This window comes from Pistacia vera, unplaced genomic scaffold, assembly GCF_008641045.1.
Source record: "Pistacia vera cultivar Batoury unplaced genomic scaffold, PisVer_v2 Contig101, whole genome shotgun sequence".
Lineage (NCBI taxonomy): Eukaryota > Viridiplantae > Streptophyta > Magnoliopsida > Sapindales > Anacardiaceae > Pistacia > Pistacia vera.
In genome coordinates, this window is record NW_022195039.1 from 229,415 (window position 1) to 251,563 (window position 22,149).

Here is a 22,149-nt window from a genome sequence, read left to right on the forward strand (position 1 = left end):
AGTGATGAAGCTGGCAGCCACACAATATTAACACATCTAAAAGTGGAAGAGCATTTATCACTTGAAGCCAGTCAGTGGTTTTGTTGAGGCATAACTCAAATCAAGGTGCTCTAGTGAACGGAGACTAGATAGCCAAAAGAAACTGTCAACATACAACCCATTCCAAACTTGAAGTATAGAGGTCAAGATATCTCAAATCAGAAAGATTTCCCAGTTGCTGAGGAATCATTCCCATTAATCCAGCTCTAGAAAGATCAAGATACTTTAACTTTCTCATAGAACCAAGAAATTTGGGAATCTGAATTCCTTCAAAAGCATTGTTGCTTAAGTTCAAGTAAATCAAATCTTTCAAATCAAGCAAAGACGGATTTATCTTACACTCCATGTGTTCAAGGTGGAGCTCGACGACATGGTCTGTCAGGTTGTCACAGATTACACCAGTCCACGCACAGCATTCTCCATCACCACTCCAGGAGACAAGCCGGTTTGACGGATCTTTGAGATCCTGCTTGAATCTTAAAAGTGCTTGCCTCTCACTTTCGTGGCAACTCAGATAAATGATTTTGTTGCAGAAGCTAATATTTGTGGCTGCTAAGGTGAGTAACTCAAGAAAAAGAACGACAATGTTTATGGTTGGTTTCATGGCCTTTCACCTCTGATATATTAACTAGAATGTTTGTAAAACTAGTTAATTTCAGCATATTTAAACTACCAACATGACAAAATCCTCAAATTTCAAACCAAATATTAATTTCAACTTTGTCTAAAAGTATCAAAGACTTTGAATGGTTATAGGTTCAACTTTGTCTTAGAGGATACCTGTAACTTTCCAAGTCAATGAATTTGAAAACACCAAGTAGGATTTTTTTTTTTTTTTTTGTTTAACGGGGGTGTTTAGGTCAGTTTAATCGCATCTCAACTAGTATCTCAATCCCAAACAAAGCTTTTGAAACAGGGTAAGCCTTGCAATCCGTGGTCAACAATATTAATAACTGTTCTTGTAATTCGAACTTGAGACCACAAGGGGAGCAAACCCCTTGGTCCCAAGGCTTCACTACTCCGTCAACTCATTGTTAAAACATTTGAAATTTAATTGACATAGGTATATAATAAATACTGAAACGATCAATAGTCAAAGTTGATATGCCAATGATCCTTTATGAAACAGGGCAACTTTTAAGCTTTGATAATTAATTATTAAAAAAAAAAAATTCCATATGGGGAAACAATTTAGTTCTAAGTAAATTTCTCACTTTCATGGCAATTCAAGTAAGTGATTTTGGTGCAGAAGCTAACATTGATGGTTGCTAAGGTGAGTAGCTCAAGAAAAAGAACAACAATGTTTATGGTTGGTTTCATGGCCATTCACCTCTGATATATTAAACTAGAATGTTTGTAAAACTAGTTAATTTCAGCATATTTAAATGTACACATAATCTCAAGTGCCAACATGACAAAATCCTCAAATTTCAAACCAATATTAATTTCAACTTTGTCTAAAAGTATCAAAGACTTTTAATAGTTATAGGTTCAACTGTCTCAGAGGAGACTTATAACTTTCAAAGTCAACGAAAGAGAAAACATTCGGTAGGTTTTTTTTTTCTTTTTTTTTGGTTATCGAGGATGTCTGGGTGAGCTTACGTGCATCTCAACTAGTCATTCGACCCCAAACAAGACTTTTGAAACAGGGTAAGTTCTACAATCTGTGGTCAACAATATTAGCAACCGTTCTTGTGATTCGAACGTAAGACTACAGGGGGAGCAAACTCCTTGACCCCAAGCCTTTACCACTCAGCCAACCTATTGTAAAGACAATTGAAATTTAATTTATAAAGATATATAATAAATACTAGAAATGATCGAATAGTCAAAGTTGATATGCCAGTGATCCTTTATGAAACAGGGCAGTTAATTTGCTTACGAGTTTATTAACAATTGAGGTTAATATTCTTAATAAGATCAAAGCATATCGTCTAAATAAGAGGTTTTGTTTAAACTATTATTTAAAAAAATATTGTGTATATATTATAATATAATATATATATATAATATTATATATATATTTGATGGATGGAGCAGTAGAATTCCAAGGCCAACCAAATTTTAAGAATCCAAGAACCAAAAATAATTAACTGGTAAATTATTTTTGCATTCTCGGGTGTTGTGAATGAAGAGTGTTGGATCCAAAATTAAAGGCCCAAGCCTGAGGTTAAAGAATGTAATCAAGCCCAAGAAGTTAATTCAAAGGCAGCCCACAGTTGGAAGTAGAAAAAGAGAAGAGTCAAACGGCCCAAGTCCACAAGGATTTTAACTTACAACCCACTTCCCTAAGAGTGAGGAAGTGCGGAGATAAAATGAGAAACCTTTTATCAACTTCCAATTATCCAAGAAGGGACAAGTTTTACTGTCCATCTATAAGTCTTATTCTTCACTTACAAGCATTATTTTCCATAAATTCCCTTATCTTTGTATTTATTATTTTCTTTATACTCTTTTAATCTCCATAAATTCCCTTATCTTTTACTTATTGTGATGAATGTGACAATAAAGAATTATTACGTTTTGAGTGTTACAAAATTGACTCCTACAAAGACAAAAGATTAATTTTACTCCGTCTATTAATTTCAAGATCTTGATCTAGTAAGGTCTAATTTTCTGTCACAATAATGATTTATCATAGGAAGACAAAGAATGATAGGTACTAATTCCTATAATTTGAGGTGGGTAAGAGACAAAAATCCAATAATATCTTAATAATAGGTTGAGATGTTACAAGTTAACTCTTAGCTTCAAAGTTAATAAGAGTACGAAATTTTGTTGAAATATATATATTTTTAACATCTAATGCAAGGAAAATTGGTATGAATTTTGAAAAAAAAAAAAAAAAATAGAATGTTAGCAATTAAGTTAAAAATGTTTGGAAAAAAAAAAAAAAAAGACAAGATATCTATAGATGTGGGTATATCTTGTCTTGTCTTGTCGCATATATTTGATCACTCTACAAGTCACATAAAAATATGCATGGTTCAAGTGATATAATTTTCATGTATAAGGAGATTATTAATTTATATATCAAGTGATACCCATGTGTGTTTTTTTTAAATGTATTATCTTATAAATTTAGCGAATTATTAATTTACCACATTGGTCTCAAGTCGGGAGGGGTCAATAATATTATTTAACCGAGGTTATTAATATATCGTGTATTATTTTATCGAGGCTTAACTTTATATTGAAGATAAATTAGATAGTGGCTAATAACAAAAATTCCTCTATTGTTATAGAAATTACAAAAATTCCCTTATCATGAATTTTCGGTGTTAAACACGGTAGAGGGGTAATTAGGTAAATATTTATTGACCATCATGTTATACATTTCAAAACGGTATTAACAACTTACTGACAGCTTATGAATTTTTGTTATATCTAGAATTTTAGGGGAAAATTTGTTATATAATTAAACCTTAAGGGTTGAGAAAAACCTTTTATTTTTAATTGAATTATTTATTTATGAAAGTGAATAAAATTTAAAGCGGTGGGGTGTGTCATGTGGACAGTGATAATTATGAAGACGGGGATGGATTTTGCCAACAGAGCTTGAGACTTTCTATTTATGAATATTATTTGTTTAGTTAGATATTCTTCACATAAACCAACTAAATTAAATAGACAAAAAAATAGAAAAAGAAATAGAGAAATCTCATTCTTGAACGATAAGTTTATTCAAATTTATAATGAATATATTCTTATTTATTATCTTTCAATGTAATTACAATAAACTTTCTTATGAACAATAAGTGTATTCAGTTAATATTTCGCTAATTTTAATTTATATTGGAACGATAAATTGAAATGTAAGTTTATAACATATTACAAGTTTGATAGTTTAATATTATAGTTCTACATTCAATTTTATGACGTTTCTCGACTTTTTGATTGGTTATATTTTAATGTCAAAATGAGGAACTTATGCCATTCTAGAGTAACTAAGTTAGATTTTGCTTTGTTGATTGCTGGTGGGGAATTTCTTTGACATTATGTTTCTGAATTCGTGAGTATTTAAGAGCAAGAATGGTGTTTAGTATAAACCTGTTTGATATAAATTTTTGTTACGAATACAGAGTTGAGCTATGAAGATCCGGTGGAGCAGCTCAGGGTCTCTGTTGATTTTCTTGTGGAGCTTTGCGACACTATTTCTTCGGTTAGAGGGACCTACTGAAATTTTCCTATGTGCTCTACATCATCACTGCTGTATTGTATTCACATATGTCGGGTGCCTTATAATTTTTGTAGGCAAAATGGGGTAATTTTGCAAATTGGTCTCACCAAGCTTTGGACTTCATTTTAGGTGAGGTGCTCACATGAGATACTTGTAAATTGTATAAGAACTTGTATCATTATAATGCAGTTAAATTGAAATCAACTTTAAATGTCTTAAAACTATGTTTGACACCCTTGGCTTGGATAACATTTTGGCTATTAGAAAAGAGTAGACAGAAGATATTTTAATGAAGCCATTAGTTTTGCTTTGCTCTTTAATGAGTGAACAAAAACCATCTTTTCCAATCACATATCTTGTCGTGTTGGTTGTTAGGAAATGCAGTTTTGTCGAGTGTTAAAGGTGTCTTTGTTTAAACTTCTATTGTTAACTGATAGCATTTTGCTGAGTCTATCTAGTTTCTTGCTTTTCACATTGACAGGGTCGCAATTTTACATGGTATTAAGGGTTCATTGAGAGCCGAGCACCACGTTGCAGTCGGCTGGGTTGGGTTTGGAGGTGTCACAGATAGGCTTGCATGTCATCAAACCAGCAGCTGGCATACTGAATACGGTTTGAGCATCGGTAGATATGGCTGCCATCAGTACACCGAAAGCGAAGAGCTTGTTCTTGAAGCTCACCCACATCTCTCTTCTGGTGAAAATATTCTTTTTGGTTATGGATCTTGGGAGATATTTGTGGGTCTGGTGTTTATGTAGGGGAAGAATGTTGGGTAGTCCGTAAATGAGCTTTTGTCAATTTCTAAACCAAAATGTACGTAACATGATTGGTGGCCAATAAATGTTCTGTTGTCTACTAAAGAAATGTCACTGGAATCTCTGCAAGTAAATTGTTTTTGGAAAGGTCTATACTTCTTACAAAATTAAGAATAGTGCTATATTCACCCATTTCCCCTTTCATCACAAGGCTTGTATCCTCAACAAATTACTTACCCATATAACTGCTACCAAATTCGAAAACATTGCCCCTAGCATTCTGCATGACCATGGCACTGAAATTATTGAAACATCTTAGTATTGTTCCAAAGACTTTGTTATAAGCAAGGTCCAAGACGATCTGCAGAAAAGAGAGTTTGTTATAAGCAAGGTCCAAGATCTGCAGAGAAGATAGTTGACAAAACTCCATTGGTGAAAAACCGTAAAACTTATTCGAATGGAGGTTAAGAATTATCATTCTCTAATATCTTTCTTAGATCTATGCTGGAACTTTTCTAACAAACTCACTTACCTCTTAACCTTTTTAAAATTTTAAATGACACAAGTATTGTTCTAGATAATTTATTTTTAAGAAGGTGAAGTGACTAAAGGAAACTCAAATTTCCCATGGAGGTTGGAATGTTACTAGTGAATTTATTTTTCCCTAAATTATCGTTAGGCATGAGAAACTCTAGAACTTTTAGTCCTTGAACACAAAATTAAAGAAATAGATCCAAAGAAATTATTGTTTGAAAGATTGCGATCATTAAAACTTGAAGGTATAACTGGTAGCGGCCCTGACAGCCTATTCAATTGCAAGTAAAGCCTTCTAAAACTAACACTTTTGTTACATCTCCATTACTCAACAAGTTCTTCACTTTTGTTACATGCACAAAACATAAAAACTTTACATACCTAGAAAAATAAAATACGTAACATTATCACAAAAGTACATTACAGTCTCTCAAAAACATAATTTCTACACATTATTTATTAATGTTGTAGATATTAGACACTATGTCGTTGTTCATCACCATTTGAACCATCTGTATCCCTCCGTGGTTTTGTTAATTTTATGAAATAGATTGTCATCTTTTTTATAAGACGAATGGTGTGACTCAAAAGAAGAATCCCCATCATGCCCATCCATACATATACTACCATAACAGATACATTCCCAACAAACGATACATTCTGGACTGAAATAAAATTTAAAGAGAAGAGATAAGCAAGTGTTAATGCTGAAATCGCAACCCACAGGATCACCATCAAAATCGACGTAAACATCCTGCGTTTACAAAATGGCAAACCACTCACGAGTAGTAAAATGATGCAACGAGACGCAACAAATCCTATGGTATTGAAAGTGAAAAACCAACTAAAAGAATAACTATTTCTATCAGCCATTATTGACTTCCCTGCCTCATGATCTGGTTTAGTGTCTTGCCATACACCACCAGGAGGGTTCAGACCAGCTTGAAATGTGACAGTAGCTATCAGTGATGCTACCACCATCAAGGCATTATTCATTTCTTTCAACCAATCATCTTTCTTCTCAACGGACTTTTCTGTACGGTTACCTTGAGGGTGCAACATATTAATTTGATTATTTCCATGAGCTGTTAAGGTTGTAGTTTGTTTGAAGCCAAGTTCATGCGTTGATACGGCAATGTCTTCTGCAGAAATAACTCTCCCATGTCAAAGGAACTCCATAATTTCATAATCTTTCAAATCTCTTCTGCTTTGTTTTAAAATATCCAAAGCTGTAAAGCCACCTTTATTCAGAGCATTCACTTCTATTGCATTATTAGTAGTCAAAAACTGTATTGTCTGCACATTAAATCATTGCTTAGTATATATATTATGAGACATAGAACAAATTTATTTGCATCAACAAATCCAAAAGAATTATATACATACATATCCTCACACAGACACAGCACACACATATACAAAAATAAAATAAAATAAAGTAAAATAAAATTAGCCTTTCACATTGATGATCTATGTTAGAGAGTTTTCGTGATTGTATGAAGTACTCATCAATAAGGGTGAGCAAAAATTTCGGGTTGATCAAAAGCACAGGGTATCTAAAACTGGAACCTATGGGATAGGTTCCAATTACAGTACTGGTTTTGGTTCCAGTTCCTAAATCTCAGGAATCAGTATTGTGGGAGATTTGAGCCAAGCCCGACCTACTCACCCCAACTCGTGCATATGTTTGTTGGGGCTGTTGTCTTTCCTGGCTCAGTTTTAAAGTTTCTTATGTGTGCTTAGCTTTACATGGAATCAATTGAGAGAAAATTTGGCGCACCTAAGGAGAAAATCTAATTCTAACACTGGCTAATTTACACAGATAAATATAAGCGAAAATACATTAATTAATTAATAATTTAGTCCTACTCTTCATACATACCTCCACTTGTTTATCTGCCACCGCCAGATGCAATATAGTGTTGCCATCATCATCCTTAGAATTCACAAACTCATGATCACTCATTTGCTCCATCAAGAATTTCATTGCCTCCAACTAGTCAAATCTCACGCAAGCATGTAAAATTGTTTCACCTCGTTCCATCAACATTCGAGCCGCATTACGTCTCACTTTAACCAACTCTTTTAAGACACTAACACGACCCTTCATGACTGCAATATGTACTGGGTTATTTCTGTCACGATCACGAGCAAGGCGCATTTCAGGATTAACCGATACCAAATTTTTAACTATATCCAATTACCCTTTTGAAGTTGCTAAGTGAAGTGGTGATGATTTACGGGAATCAAGCTCTCCGGCAAGCTCAGGCTTACGACCAAGAATTTCCTGCACAAATTCTGCATGACCAAGCATGGAAGCTATGTGCAAAGGTGTCTCTCCGTAACAGCTCACAGTAATTCTATCAAGAATTAGAGCATCCTCTTGAAGCAAGTTAAGAAAGGAAATTATATTCCCCTCTACCGCTGCTTCATAGATTCTTCTTTCCATTTTTTATGAGATGTGAAAGTCCTAAGATCAGATGAGAAGAGGAGCAGAAAGTCGCAAACCTTTCTGGGGAAACAAACAGAAAATGCAGAAAATTTCTAAGGAAACAAACAAGGACTTTGAGAGAAAATTGGATACTTCCAGAACTGATTTCTTCTATTAATCTTTCAGCTTAGCTTACAAATGATTCTTGAAACGTTTTTATACAAAAATGAGTCCACGCTGGCAATCCGTGTGACTCTCACAAATTTTCCAGATTTTATAAAATTTCAGTTCTAGCTTCGAGTAACGCTGTAGCTTAAGTGAAGTACTGTTTTATAGTGCGCCTCAGCAATCCACATGAAATCTTATCTTTGTCAGTATCTGTGTGGTTTAAAATCTTTGGGAGCGATTGGTTTCCTACTTCTATCTATGTTCTTAATCTTATTCTCTAAAAAAATGTTTAAGATATTATTTGAAAAATATTAGTCTATTTTTTTAATTACTTTTAGACCTTTTATATTTATCAATTTCATAAATACCTCAAAAAAAAATTTAAAAATTAACAAAAACACCATATCCACCCATACTTATCAGATTCCGATAATCACCGTCAGTGATAGTCGAAACCTGTCACAACCACCTATATCACCATCGAAAATGATCAATAATTCATCGATTTAACTGAAAAATGTCAGATTTGACAATCGTAATAGCTATCGTTAACTGTTAACAACGACCAAAGATAGATTTTTTTGACCGATCACGGCTAAATCGATTTGGAAATTTTTGTGCATGAAAGTCGCAGCAAATTTCCTTGACTACAACTTTTGATCAAAATTTCTAAAAGTGCTTAAAGATATAGGCCCCACTTCTAAAAATTTCAACTTTGGAAAACTCATCTTCTGAAAAACTCGACAGATGTTATCAATCAGACATAAAATTTTGATGCCAACTTACACGCGTGTGGAGGAGTAGCCAGCTCCAAAAGCGAATGAATTTATTCTATGAAGTTTTCATCTCACATGCTTATTTCTCTAAATTGTAATTCAAATAAATCTATTAATATTTTATTTATTTATTTATAACTTATTAAAAATCCCATAAATATTTTTGAGATATAATCTGATTAAATTTAAAAAGTAATTATGATTTTAAATAAATTCTTTATGACAGTCGACTTTTAATGGTTATAGCCAGGGTCACATAACATTGCTGCATGGCCGCCAACCAAACGTGGAGGATTTGGGTACATTGTGTTACATATGAAGCAGTAGTAGTCATCGGCCAACCCCAAAATGAATCCGAGAAAGAATAATAACCTGCCATGGCAACATGATGAATTCAACTAATGACAAATTAAATATTAATAATTCAAGAAAGATTTTTATCAGTTAAAAAGTTTGAAGTGTTATTTATCATGACAACAATCACTAATATTTTTCTTTAGACTTTTTATTCTCATAATCAAAAAGCAATTAATTACTTGACTCTATTTTTATGTATTTAAATTGTAATTGTTAAATTTAAATTCTTTAAATTATGAATGATAAATCATAGTCATATATAATTACCTTCATCATCTTCTCACTAAAACAAAGTAGAATAGAACGACTCTAGTTCTCTTGGCCAATATAAGTTAATAGAGGATTAAATATACAACAAAATTTCGTAGGTTAGTTGAGTATCTTTGCAAGAAGTGAACTATAAGCCAAGAAATAGGGATAATTAAACCTTAGAATTTTACACATAATTTATAACATTCACATGAATTTATGTTTTAAAATATATATAACAAAAGGATTCATATAAAATATATAATGCAAATACTGTACTCCAAAATTTTGAAGCTTCTAAAAGATTATGAATTAACTTCAACATAAAATGGGATTCAATATCTCTTATTAATGAACTTTTCTTTTTTAATTGGGAAAAATACTCTTTCCTATTAGTAATCCCAATCTACCATATCAAAAGGTATTATTAGTATACTTTTAGAAATTAATTAATTCTTATTCTTATTCAAATTCCTATTCTTAGAGAAATAAAAGTTTAATTGAATATCTGAAAACATTTACATTTTGACACTAGAAACTATTATTCTCTTAGTTATTTAGTCAAATTTTTCGTTAAAATGAATTTTAATAGCTTGATTCATTAAAAAAAATCATGGTTCTTTAAATCCATTCTCTTCGCCATTTTTAAAAATAAATAAAAAGCATTGTTCAATTATTAATTAAATGCAATTTACAACAAAATAAATAAAGTGAAACCATCGTGATCATAGAAGAAAATTCAACTGGTCCCTTTGTTTTATTGAAAACATAATGAAGGAAAATTGTGAGTGCAACATTGCCAGCTAGCTTTTATGTTCACCTTATAGTCTAGGGTTTTTTAGTTGCTTTTATGTCCCACATCACCAAGAGGGGCCATCATTCTTATAGGAAATTTTTGTCCATGAAAGTTGCAGGAAATTTCTTTGATTACAACTTCTGATCAAAATTTCTAAGAGTGGGCTAGCGGGTTGCTATCACCGTAGACTCTTAAGTGAACTAAAAGAAGTAATTATTTATCCAATATATGATCTTTCAACATTTTTCATTAGTATTTATGATGATCTTAATCCTTAGCTAATTTATATTATAATAGGAGAGCTATATGTAAGGATTCCATTAATATGAAATGGATTAATTTATTTATAATATTCACAGTAAATTATGTTGAATTTTAGTAATTTTATAAGCTCTTTTTCAGATATTTTGCTTTTGCAATTGTGTCATTGTCTACATGGAATTGCGTGTGAGTTAGTGTAAAAAATTGATGCCTGATTGATAATTTGTTTTGAATTTCAGGAATTGTTTTTTTCCACAGAAAATGATACATGCGTCTCAACTCTAAAGTCAAATTGTTTTTTTCATAGAAATTAGTGATTGTCTAATTAAAGACTATTCTCATTGGTTTTTCTTTTTTGAAATTATTGTTCGAATTACATAAATTTCTTCGTTTACGGACAATAATAAAAATCTATTTCCTCTTCACTCTGTTTCAAGATCAAATCCTTTATATTTTCAAAGAAGTTTACAACTTATAATCAGGGGACTTTTAAGGTTTTCTGTTACACATCAATTTTGAACCAACCAATTAATGGGTTAGGATACAATCAATTTGTAGAAGTTTTCTGTATGTCAGTTCCAAGTAATTTAATTTATTGGTCCCAGTTTGGTCGACCTCTTACTGTTAGAGAAGAGTCAAGGGCAACAAAAGAAGAAAATTCTAGTGGTCCATTTGTTTTACTAAAAACATAATGAAGGAAAATTGTACTGAGTGCAACATCGCCAACTAGCTATTCATGTAACACTTTAATCTTTTTGTCAATTGATTTAGTTAAATGTTTAATCAATCTCTATTTTTAGTATGATGTTAGTTGTCATTGACTTCAAACGTATCATTTACTCAAGAAAACAAATTAGTCACTAGAAACCATTATTCTCTTAGTTATTTTGTCAAATTTTTCGTTAAGATGAATTTTAATAGCTTGATTCATTCAAAAAAAAATCATGGTTCTTTAAATCCATTCTCTTCGCCATTTTTCAAAATAAATAAAAAGTATTGTTCAATTATTAATTAAATGCAATTTACAACAAAATAAATAAAGTGAAACCATCGTGATCATAGAAGAAAATTCAACTGGTCCCTTTGTTTTATTGAAAACATAATGAAGAAAAATTGTGAGTGTAACATTGCCGGCTAGCTTTTATGTTCACCCTATAGTCTAGGGCATTTTAGTTGCTTTTATGTCCTAAATCACCAAGTTAGTGAGATCAACATTCTTATAGGAAATTTTTGTCCATGAAAGTTGCAGGAAATTTCTTTGATTACAACTTCTGATCAAAATTTCTAAGAGTGGGCTAGCGGGTTGCAATCACCGTAGACTCTTAAGTGAACTAAAAGAAGTAATTATTTATCCAATATATGATCTTTCAACATTTTTCATTAGTATTTACGATGATCTTAATCCTTAGCTAATTTATATTATAATAGGAGAGTTGTATGTAAGGACTCCATTAATATGAAATGGATTAATTTATTTATAATATTCACAGTAAATTATGTTGAATTTTAGTAATTTTGTAAGCTCTTTTTCAGATATTTTGCTTTTGCAATTGTGTCATTGTCTACATGGAATTGCGTGTGACTTGGTGTAAAAATTTGATGTTTGATTGATAATTCATTTGGAATTTCAAGAATTTTTTTTTTTTTTCCACAGAAAATGATAGATGCATCTCAACTCTAAAGTCAAATTGTTTTTTCCATAGAAATTAGTGATTGTCTAATTAAAAACGATTCTCATTGGTTTTTCTTTATTGAAATTATTGTTCGAATTACATAAATTTCTTCATTTACGGACAACAATAAAAATTACTTTGTGCTATTTCCTCTTCACTTTGTTTCAAGATCAAGTCCTTTATGTTTTCAAATAAGTTTACAACTTATCATGAGGGGACTTCTAAGGTTTTCTATTATACATCAATTTTGAACCAACCAATTAATGGGTCCGGATACAATGAATTTGGAGAAGTTTTCTACATGTCAGTTCCAAGTAATTTAATTTATTGGTCCCAGTTTGGTCGACCTCTTGCTGTCAGAGAAGAGTCAAAGGCAACAAAAGAAGAAAATTCAAGTGGTCCGTTTGTTTTACTAAAAACGTAATGAAGGAAAATTATACTGAGTGCAACATCACCAGCTAGCTGTCCATGTAACACTTTAATCTTTTTGTCAATTGAAAAATCTAATTTAGTTAAATGTTTGATCAATCTTTATTTTCAGTATAATGTTAGTCGTCCTTGACTTCAAACGTATCATTTACTCAAGAAAAAAATTATGTTCCTGAAAACTCCAAAGATGTTATCTAAGTCAAATAAATTAATTCAGTAGAGTTTATTTAATAATGAGAATCATTTGTTCTAGGGAAAAGATCTGATGATCTGAATTTAATGAATAATCCATTAATTTTATTTGAACTATTACAAACTACAATTAGCTAGCTTTTCCTTAATATAACTTTTAAAGTGTATGATAATCTGTTTAGTTATTTATAATTTTTTAACAATAGTTAAATCATTAAGAGAAAATCTCATATGAATGCTTTCATAATTTCCTCTAAGATATCATTCGTTTTGTAGGAGACAATGAGAAAAAAATAATTGTTGCAGATCGTTAATAGGTTGTTAAGGTTTATATATGTAATTGGGCTCTCTTTTTCGTTCAATTAGCTTTTAAGAGTGTAGGTCCTATTGAACCATTTTTATCAAGTTGATGGTATTATTGTATTTGAGGGCTGTATAATATTTGGGCTCAAGCTATATTATTATATTTAGGCTTAAGCTTGTTTGGGCTTAAAGTTGTTTTAAATCATGTTAATTGTTTTATTAAATTTGAGCTTAAGCCCACCTATACTCTAGGGTTTATGCACAAAACATTTCTATGTTATATATTTATGCGAAAATTAAGCAAGTAACAAAGACGACATCGTTTATTCTTTGAAAAGATATTGTAACATATGTCAAAATGTTGTTGTGCCATATATTATGAAATCAAAACTACGCTGTCTTCACTCTTCACTGCATACATGTACAAAATATTTAAAAAAATTTCTACATGTATCATTAGCTTTGAAATTCATAATCTAGCGCGCTTTACAAAAATATCCACAACTGAAATGCAAATGGACAGAAATTCAGAATCTTTAGCTTCAAAGGACGAATCAATTAAGCTCGCCGTCGCCATTTCTCTTCTCCGATCAAAGCTCCGCCTTAGTCAAAATCAAAGCACTCAGCCTTCTTCTGAATCCGATGCACTTCGCTGGAAGCGAAAGGTCTCTTCTAAATCTCCATCAACTTTTTCGAATTCAGTTATCTCCATAACCAAACAGATCCTAATTTTGCTGAAATTTCAGGTGAAGGAACAGAAGCAAGAGCTCATCAGGCTGAGAGAGGATCTAAGAGAAGCTGAAGGTTAGGTTCTGAATTTTTTTTTTTTTCTGTTTTAATAATTCATTGATTTTTTTTATTTAATTGTTTTATGTTGGATCTAGATTCTTCGCATTGCGATTTGTTTCCGCAATCAGCTTCTTTTAAGTGCTGTTTCTTTGATAGGTTGGGGAAATTAAGCCCTAAGATTTCCGTCGGTTCAATGACGTTCTTCGCCGCAGATTTCTCAGACAAGTTCATTTTTATTTATTCTCTAATTGTTGTTTTAATGATAATTATCAACTACCGTTGCTGTTGTTGTTAAAATGTGAAAATAATGTGAAGCCAAAAATGGAGTCGTTTCACTTAAGTCCATTAGAAGCCAAAACGGGGTCGTTTCATTTAAGACCATTACCGAATCTTAGCCATCAGATCAAGACAGATCCAAGGGCTGAGGATTACGAATGCAGACATATATAAAGAAGAGCAATAGTGATAAAAGAGGAGAATGCGTTTTGTTGTTAATCGGGTATTAGGGTTTGCAAAAGAGGGAAAAAACTAGGGTTGGTTTTTGCTAAATCTTTCTGGGTGTAATCTGGGTTGATTGTGAGAGAGGGTTGTGTTTCCTTCTTGAGGCTGGTATTTGTCCTCTGTTTTTCTTACAGATTATTGAGAGATTCTTGAGTGATTAGGCCTTAGTTGGGTGTTAGTCTGTTTTTGACAGATTTGTATTCTTGTCCTTCTTGTAATCGTTGAATATCTTCTTAGTGCTGTGAGTGTCCGTGTTTCGGAGCTCAACGTGGATGTAGTCTATCCAAGATTGGATAGACGAACCACGGTAAAATCGTGCCTTGTGTTGTGTGTGTGATTCTTTGATCTTTAATCTTGTGTGTGGTTGTTTGTGTTGCGAATTTGCTTATCAGGCTTAGGTTATAACAAAATGTTTGCTAATTTTGTACTGAGACTGAAGGAAAGGAGGAGAAGAACAGGCGATTCCAATCAACGACGACGTTTTACAGGCATATTATGGAAAAGTGCAGTTCTATTTTGAAGTTCATTTACTTAATTTATAGTTAATTTTTTGCTAATTTTAATTTACATTGGAACGATAAATTGAAATGTTAGTTTGTAACATATTACAAGTTTGATAGTCTAATATTATAGTTCTACATTCAATTTTACGACGTTTTTCGACTTTTTGATTTGTTATATTTTAATGTCAAAATGAGGAACTTATGACATTCTAGAGTAACCAAGTTAGATTTTGCTTTCCTGATAGCTGTTCGGGAATTTCTTTGACATTATGTCTCTGAATTCATGAGTATTTAAGAGCAAGAATGGTGTTTAGTATGAACCTGTTTGATGTAAATTTTTGTTACAAATACAGAGTTGAGCTATGAAGATCAGGTGGAGCAGCTTAGGGCCTCTGTTGATTTTCTTGTGGAGCTTTGCGACACTGTTTCTCCGGTTAGAGGAACCTGCTGAAATTTTCCTATGTGCTCTATATCATCACTGCTGTATTGTATTCACATATGTTGGGTGCCTTATATTTTTGCAGGCAAAGGAGGGCAATTTTGCAAATTGGTCTCACCAAACTTTGGACTTCATTTTAGGTGAGGTGTTGACATGAGATACCTGTAAATTGTATTAGTATTAGAACTTGTATCAGTATATTGCAGTTAAATTGAAGTCAACTTTTAATATCTTAAAAATATGTTTGACACCCTTGGCTTGGATAGAGTAATTTGGCTATTAGAAAAGAGTAGACAGAAGAGATTTTAATGAAGCCATTAGTTTGCTCTGTTCTTTAATGAGTGAACAAAAGCCATCTTTTGAAATCACATATCTTGTGGTGTTGGTTGTTAGACCCAGAGTAGTTAGGATATGCAGTTTTGTTGAGTGTTGAAGGTTTCCTTGTTTAAACTTCTATTGTTGACTCTGAGCATTTTGCTGGGTCTCTGCTCTAGTTTCTTGCTATTCACATTGACAGGGTCTCAATTGTTCATGGTATTAAGTGTTCCTTTATGTTTTTTGACATATACATACATGTAGTTTCTTTTTAGTTAATTCTACCCTAGTGCTATTTAAAGTCTTTTTTCTTGAAGCATCATTAAGGAATCTATTAACGGAGGGAAAGAGCAAAGAAGTCATTCAAAGAATAGTCAGAAGCTTAATTGTGCACTCAGTTAAAAGAATGTGTTCCCCCTTGAAAGAAGATGGTATACTTGACTGTGCTTTAAAATACTCTGTAACATTTTTTTATAGATATATGTTGTTTAAAGGTTTAAGAACTCTTTTTCTTATCACCTTATAGTGATATTCATTAGTAGAAGCATCAAATCATTGCAAGATTTCTATTTTTCTAGCGAATGTTACCATTATGTACTTTTTAGTTTTGCCATTTTCTCAGTTTTTGTTTTCAAGGTGCTGGCTCAGAGTCGCTTCATATTGACGACAATTCTCAATTCTGTATTCAACACCTGATCTGCAAGCTTGCAAGTGAAGCCTATATTGGACAGCGTGTCATATTCTCAGTATCCCAAAGAATTTCTGTAGTGGCAGAAAGCTTGCTTTTCTCATATCCATTTGATGTTGCTTTCCCCAGTATGCACGAGTGCATGTTTCTAATGTAAGTACTTCAGTAACTATTTGCATTCATGATCACCTCTCCTATCTCTCATCAAATTATTCCATTGAGTTAGATTTTGTATCTACGCATTGTAAAAAGCTTTTCTTCAAGCATTTTTTCTCCCATTTTTTTAATTGAAGACTTGTGACACTGGAATTGTCATTTTTCATTGTAATGAAGCTGTAATGCCTGAGAGAGTAGTGTGAAAGTTGTGGGTATAGTTTAATCAATAGGGCAGGCTGGGTAGCTCGACTATTCATGGCCAAGTTCATAGCAAATCCAAATTGAATGATTTAGTAGAAACCAACTCCTATTCAAAAAATTAATCCAACTTTCCATTCATCTATCATTTAGTAATCCAAAATAGCTTTGTCTAATTTATTTTTGTGGGTGGTAGGATCCAACTTATTGAGTTTCTAACATCAGATTACTTATTAACCTGGTCAAACAGTGAATTCTTCGAGTATGTTTTGGTACTTTATTCCTTTCAAGCTAATTAAGAATTTTCTTACACTCAAGTTTAATATAAAGCATTTCAAGATTTGACAATGCATGAAATATATGAACCCAGCCAATGATGACATTGCAGGGCTTTGGAAGAGTGGGTTAAATCAGTCCTCCAAGTTAGAACTTTTGAAAAGTAGAAATGGGCTTATGTTTTATATATGGATCGAGTCATCGGATTGTCGGCTAAACAAGTAGGTCAGGTTTCATCACTCTACAAACTCAACCCAGATCTTCTTGTTATTTTTTCTTTTCATCAGTATTTCTCCAAATAAAAAATTGTCTTTAAGCATGAGAGACTCTAGAACTTTAGTCCTTGAACACAAAAATAAAGAAATAGATCCGGAGAAATGATTGTTTGAAAGATTGAGATCATTAAAACATGAAGGTATAACAGGTAGTAGACCTGACAGCCTATTCGATTGGAAGAAAAACCTTTGAAAACTAATGAGAAAGATCAAGGCACCTTAACTTTTTCATTGGACCAAGGAATGGAGGAATCTGAACGTTTGGAAAATATCTGGGTTCATGACTATGCACTTCTGAATGAAAACTGTGTAAAAAGGAAACGTGGATGAGAACATTGATCTAGAATCGTATTTATATTATGTATTTTGAATCATCTATTGCTCTGGACCAGATTCTTAAGTCAATTAAAGAAGTGCTTACTCTCTGTTGACAATCAAAATAATATTCCGGAGTAGCATACATTAAAAGAAATATTATGATATTACACTATGTATACATGCTTTTACAATGAGATTTCATTATATTTAATATTTACAATGACAACCAAAAGTAATTAACTAGTAAAAAGTTTAAATATTACTCACGTCAATCAGGAACTTTTCTTTAGACTTTTACATTTGCTAACATTAATTATTGATGTAATAAATTTCTTTATCATTAAAAGTAGAAAAATAATGGCAATTTTGCAATTCCAAATTATAATTTATGCATCCTTGCGGTGTTCCGAATGAAGAGTAGTGGATCCATAATTAAACGCCCAAGCCTATGGTTAAAGAATGTAATCAAGCCCAAGAAGTTAAATCAAAGGCAGCCCAAAAGTAGAAGTAGATCAAGGGGAGTCAAACGGCCCAAGTTCACAAGGATTCCCTAAGAGCGGGGAAGTGGGAGTGAAAGGGGCACCTTCATCAACTTCCCATTACCCAAGAATTGCTCCACTATATTAGACCTAACGGTTAGGTAACTATCCATTATCACAAAGGCCCTATACAAGGACCATTACTTTTTAGTGTCACAAATTTGACTCCAACAAAGATAAAAGATTAATTTTATTCAATTTATTAATTTCAAGATCTGGATCTAGTAAGGCCTAGTTCTCTACAACAATAATGATTTATCATAGGAAAACCAAGAAGGATGCATCCTTAGTCCGACAATTTGAGGTGGGTAACGAACAAAAATCCAATAATATCTTACTAGTAGATTGAGATGTTACAAGTTAACTCTTAGATTCAAAGTTAATAAAAAAACAAAATTTTGCTGAAATATTTATAGATAAGTCCTAATAATAATTAATATTACTAGGAAAATCTCCAAAATATCCTACCAGACAGAAGAAAAAAAAATCGATATTGGAGTGAAGTGCATAGAACACAATAACCAAAAAATAATTGATAGATTTGAAGTTTAGAAAACTTCAATTAATTAATATTAACTATAATGAAAATAGTGATTGCCGAACGAGATTTTTCATTCTTTAATTTTTTTTTCTTTCTCATGTTTGCCATAGAACATAAAAGTTTTTATTAGATATTTCGTATTGCACACACACAATATATATATATATATATATATATATATACACGACTAAATATGAGCTGTATTCATCATATAGTAAAATCTAAGTGGACGAGTGTATATGTGTTCGTTCAATGAGTATAAGTCATGTTAATGAACTTTGACTTGTTGATATGACTGAATCTGATATGTATTCATCATATGGTAATATGGTTTGAATAAGTGATAGGTTTAACAAACAGATTGCGTTAGGATTTAGTCAACATGTGAACTCGTTTAGTAATTCAATAATAAAATTTAACATGTTGATCCAGTTCAAAATTATATATGATTTAGTCAGTACATAAGTTATTTTATTTTATTTTTTTATATAATTGAGGCGATTGAAGAAATATTGAAATATCAACAGTAATGCGTAAAATTTTAGATTCAATTAATGAATAAAAAAATGTTTTAGAAAAATAACATTATTCATGCATTAGTCATTTAGAAAATTTGATATTGATGCAAAAAAAGAAAAAAGCGAAAAGAAAACTTTTACAAGACCAACATTGCATGTCCATTAAACATGTTGATTTCTAGATGTAAAAGGTTATGGGCTCTAATTCATGAGCAGTTCAAGGGTCCTATTACAATACCTTATCTATTAATCCAATGGTTCATAATGAGACTATCACCCTCCTATTTTATTTAAAGCATTAATGGATTTGATAATGCTCAAAATATACGATGACATTGCAGTGCTCCTTGAAGATTGCGTTAAATCAGTCCTAGCAAGAAAAGCAGCATAACTTTTGGAAATTAGAAATGGGCTTCATATTCTCTACATGGATCGAGTCATTGGATTGTTGGCTGAACAAGTTGGTCAGGTTTTATTGCTTCGCACACTCAGCCTGATGGTCTTAATAAGTCGTTTCTTTGATTTTGTCTTGGCATCTCTTTTTCTTTTCAGTATCATTATAGCGAAAAAAAACTTTTGAATCTTTGGATATCATTAAAGTATGGTAATAAAGAAATAGTTCTAACTAGAGATGGCAATGGGCCCGAGTTTTTTGGGTACCCAGCCCGGCCCGGCCCGGCCCGAAAAGGCTGGGCCTTACCCGTAGGTGACGGGCTTGGTCTTGGGCCTGGGCTTGATTTCAAGGCCCGACCACGGGTACGGGCCGGGTATGGGTATATCTTCAGGCCTAGCCCGGCCCGCAAATTGTACTGTCTATTTTACTAATTTACCCTTATACTATATGTTTAATTACAGTATTATCCTAAGTATATATATCTAATTTTCCCAAACCCTAACCTCTAACCTCTTTCTCATCCCATTCCCTAACTCTCCCCACGCCCCACCTGCTGCCCTTCCTACATATCTCTCTCTCGGTCTCTCCATTTGCGATTCAGCCAATTCTGCAATCTGCCGCGGTGCCGCCTGCTTAGATAAAAACTCCTCCGTGCTACCTTCCAGCATCACCTCCGAANGAATGGAATAGAACCAATTCCATCCAATTTGTTATAGGAAAGATCTAAATATTCCAAGGACAAAAGTTTTCCCATAGAGAATGGAATAGAACCAAGAATAGAGTTGTTGTGCAGGTCAAGACGGACTAGATTCTTAAGTTTCCCAAGTTTATTAGTCAAATGACCAAAAAGTTGAGATCCATCCAAATTTAAAAACTGTAGCCCCTCTGGTATACATCCCGAGAAGATATCAAGGACTTCAGATACACTTTGATTTAATTTCACACCGAATAGATTGATTGATTTCAAGTTGCAAAGTGTTCCAAATGATCTTGGAAGTCTCCCTTCAATTTTATTTTCTGACAAATGTAGGTACTCAAGGTGGCTAAATTTGTACAACCAATTGGGAAATGCAGAGTTGAAATCATTAAAAGATAAATCAAAGTGACTCAAAGAAGTCAAGTTTTGAAGTCCATCAGGAATAGGACCTCGAAAATTATTAAAAGATAGTGAAAGAAAGACTAAATCATTAAGACCAAACATCCAACTAGGAATTGTGTCACCTAATTGGTTAGCAGAAAGATCCAGGACAGTAAGAGACGAAAAGTTTGCAATGGGTAGTGGAGGAAAGTTAGAAAGCTGACAAAATGACAATTTCAACACTTTTAAAACAGAGAGGTTATTTATGGCTTGCAACCAGTCAAAGGATGTGCTAAGGTTCACATAATGCAAATCAAGGTGTTCCAACAAAGAAAGGCCAGATAACCAAAGAGTGTTCTCAGCATACAAATTCCAATAACCATCGCAACCAAGGTCAAGATATTTCAGGTAAGAGAGATTTCCCAATTGAGGAGGAATCATTCCTGAAAATCCAGCTCCAGAAAGATCAAGATATCTTAACTTTCCCATAGAACCAAGAAATCTAGGAATCTGAATTCCTTCAAAATCATTGCTGCTTAAGTTCAAGTAAATCAAAACTTTCAAATCAAGCAAAGAGGGATTAATCTTACCACCGAACTTTGACTTCTCATAAGCTTCATCATCAGAATCTGGATATTCAAGATGGAGCTGGAGAACACGACCTGTCAAGTTGTCACAAAGAACAGCAGCCCATGAACAGCAATCTCCATCACCAGTCCAAGAGGCAAGCCGGTTTGATGGATCTTTGAGATCATGCTTGAACCTTAAAAGTGCTTCTCTCTCACTTTCAATGCAATTCAAGTGGGTGTTTCTGTTGCAGAAGCAAATGTTGATGGTTGCTAAGGCTAGTAACTCAAGAAAAAGAACAACAATACTCATGCTCGGTTTCATGGTCATTGAAACTCTGAATAGAAACTATATATAAAAGGGGATGTGATGAGAACGTTATCAATAGCATTCTATATATACAGGATTATATGCTCAATAATCTCAACATATCTCAGTACAGGATTGATTTGGAAATTTTTGGGCATGAAAGTTGCAAGAAATTTCCTTGATTACAACTTTTGATCAAAATTTCTAAGAGTGCTTAAAGATATAGGCCCCACTTCTAAAAATTTCAACTTTGGAAAACTCATCTTCTTAAAAACTCCACAGACGTTATCAATCATACATAAAATTTTGATGCCGACTTATACGCGTGTGGAGGAGTAGACAGCTCCAAAAGAGAATGAATTTATTCAATGAAGTTTTCATCTCACATGCTTATTTCTCTAACTTGTAATTCAAATAAATCTATTAATATTTTATTTATTTATTTATAGCTTATTAAAAATCCCATAAATATTTTTGAGATATAATCTGATTAAATTTAAAAAGTAATTATGATTTTAAATAAATTCTTTCTGACAGTAGACTTTTAATGGTTATAGCCAGGGTCACATAACATTGCTGCATGGCCGCCAACCAAACGTGGA

The 22,149-nt window shown here is 32.6% G+C and overlaps 3 protein-coding genes and 1 pseudogene across 3 annotated transcripts; 2 read left to right on the top strand and 2 right to left on the bottom strand.

Annotated features, from left to right (window-relative positions):
- Positions 1 to 5,982: 5,982 nt before the first annotated feature.
- Positions 5,983 to 8,238, bottom strand: LOC116108003 (annotated as a pseudogene).
- Positions 8,239 to 13,626: 5,388 nt separating this feature from the next.
- LOC116108099 (protein MULTIPOLAR SPINDLE 1-like) lies at positions 13,627 to 14,586 on the top strand. The gene is made up of 4 exons (XM_031394413.1): positions 13,627 to 13,808; positions 13,890 to 13,947; positions 14,028 to 14,157; positions 14,568 to 14,586. The coding sequence occupies exons 1-4, from the start codon at positions 13,653 to 13,655 to the stop codon at positions 14,584 to 14,586; spliced, it is 363 nt and encodes a 120-aa protein (XP_031250273.1). The 5' UTR covers positions 13,627 to 13,652.
- Positions 14,587 to 14,858: 272 nt separating this feature from the next.
- LOC116108205 (protein MULTIPOLAR SPINDLE 1-like) lies at positions 14,859 to 17,141 on the top strand. The gene is made up of 5 exons (XM_031394496.1): positions 14,859 to 14,936; positions 15,290 to 15,515; positions 16,339 to 16,531; positions 16,929 to 17,004; positions 17,121 to 17,141. Exons 2-5 carry the CDS (start codon positions 15,299 to 15,301, stop codon positions 17,139 to 17,141), a joined length of 507 nt encoding a protein of 168 aa, XP_031250356.1. The 5' UTR covers positions 14,859 to 14,936; positions 15,290 to 15,298.
- A 3,119-nt stretch (positions 17,142 to 20,260) lies between these two features.
- On the bottom strand, positions 20,261 to 21,648 carry LOC116108298 (receptor-like protein EIX1). The gene has a single exon (XM_031394578.1). The coding sequence runs from the start codon at positions 21,566 to 21,568 to the stop codon at positions 20,261 to 20,263; it is 1,308 nt and encodes a 435-aa protein (XP_031250438.1). The 5' UTR covers positions 21,569 to 21,648.
- Positions 21,649 to 22,149: the final 501 nt, after the last annotated feature.

Bases quoted from the DNA above. Each gene is read 5' to 3' on its own strand.
- LOC116108099 (XM_031394413.1), top strand. From the start codon at position 13,653: ATGCAAATGGACAGAAATTCAGAATCTTTAGCTTCAAAGGACGAATCA. The intron at 13,809-13,889 runs GTCTCTTCTAAA...CTGAAATTTCAG, and splicing joins CACTTCGCTGGAAGCGAAAG to GTGAAGGAACAGAAGCAAGA. The intron at 13,948-14,027 runs GTTAGGTTCTGA...TGTTGGATCTAG, and splicing joins GGATCTAAGAGAAGCTGAAG to ATTCTTCGCATTGCGATTTG.
- LOC116108205 (XM_031394496.1), top strand. From the start codon at position 15,299: ATGAAGATCAGGTGGAGCAGCTTAGGGCCTCTGTTGATTTTCTTGTGG. The intron at 16,532-16,928 runs GTAAGTACTTCA...TGTGGGTGGTAG, and splicing joins CACGAGTGCATGTTTCTAAT to GATCCAACTTATTGAGTTTC. The intron at 17,005-17,120 runs GTACTTTATTCC...ATGACATTGCAG, and splicing joins AATTCTTCGAGTATGTTTTG to GGCTTTGGAAGAGTGGGTTA.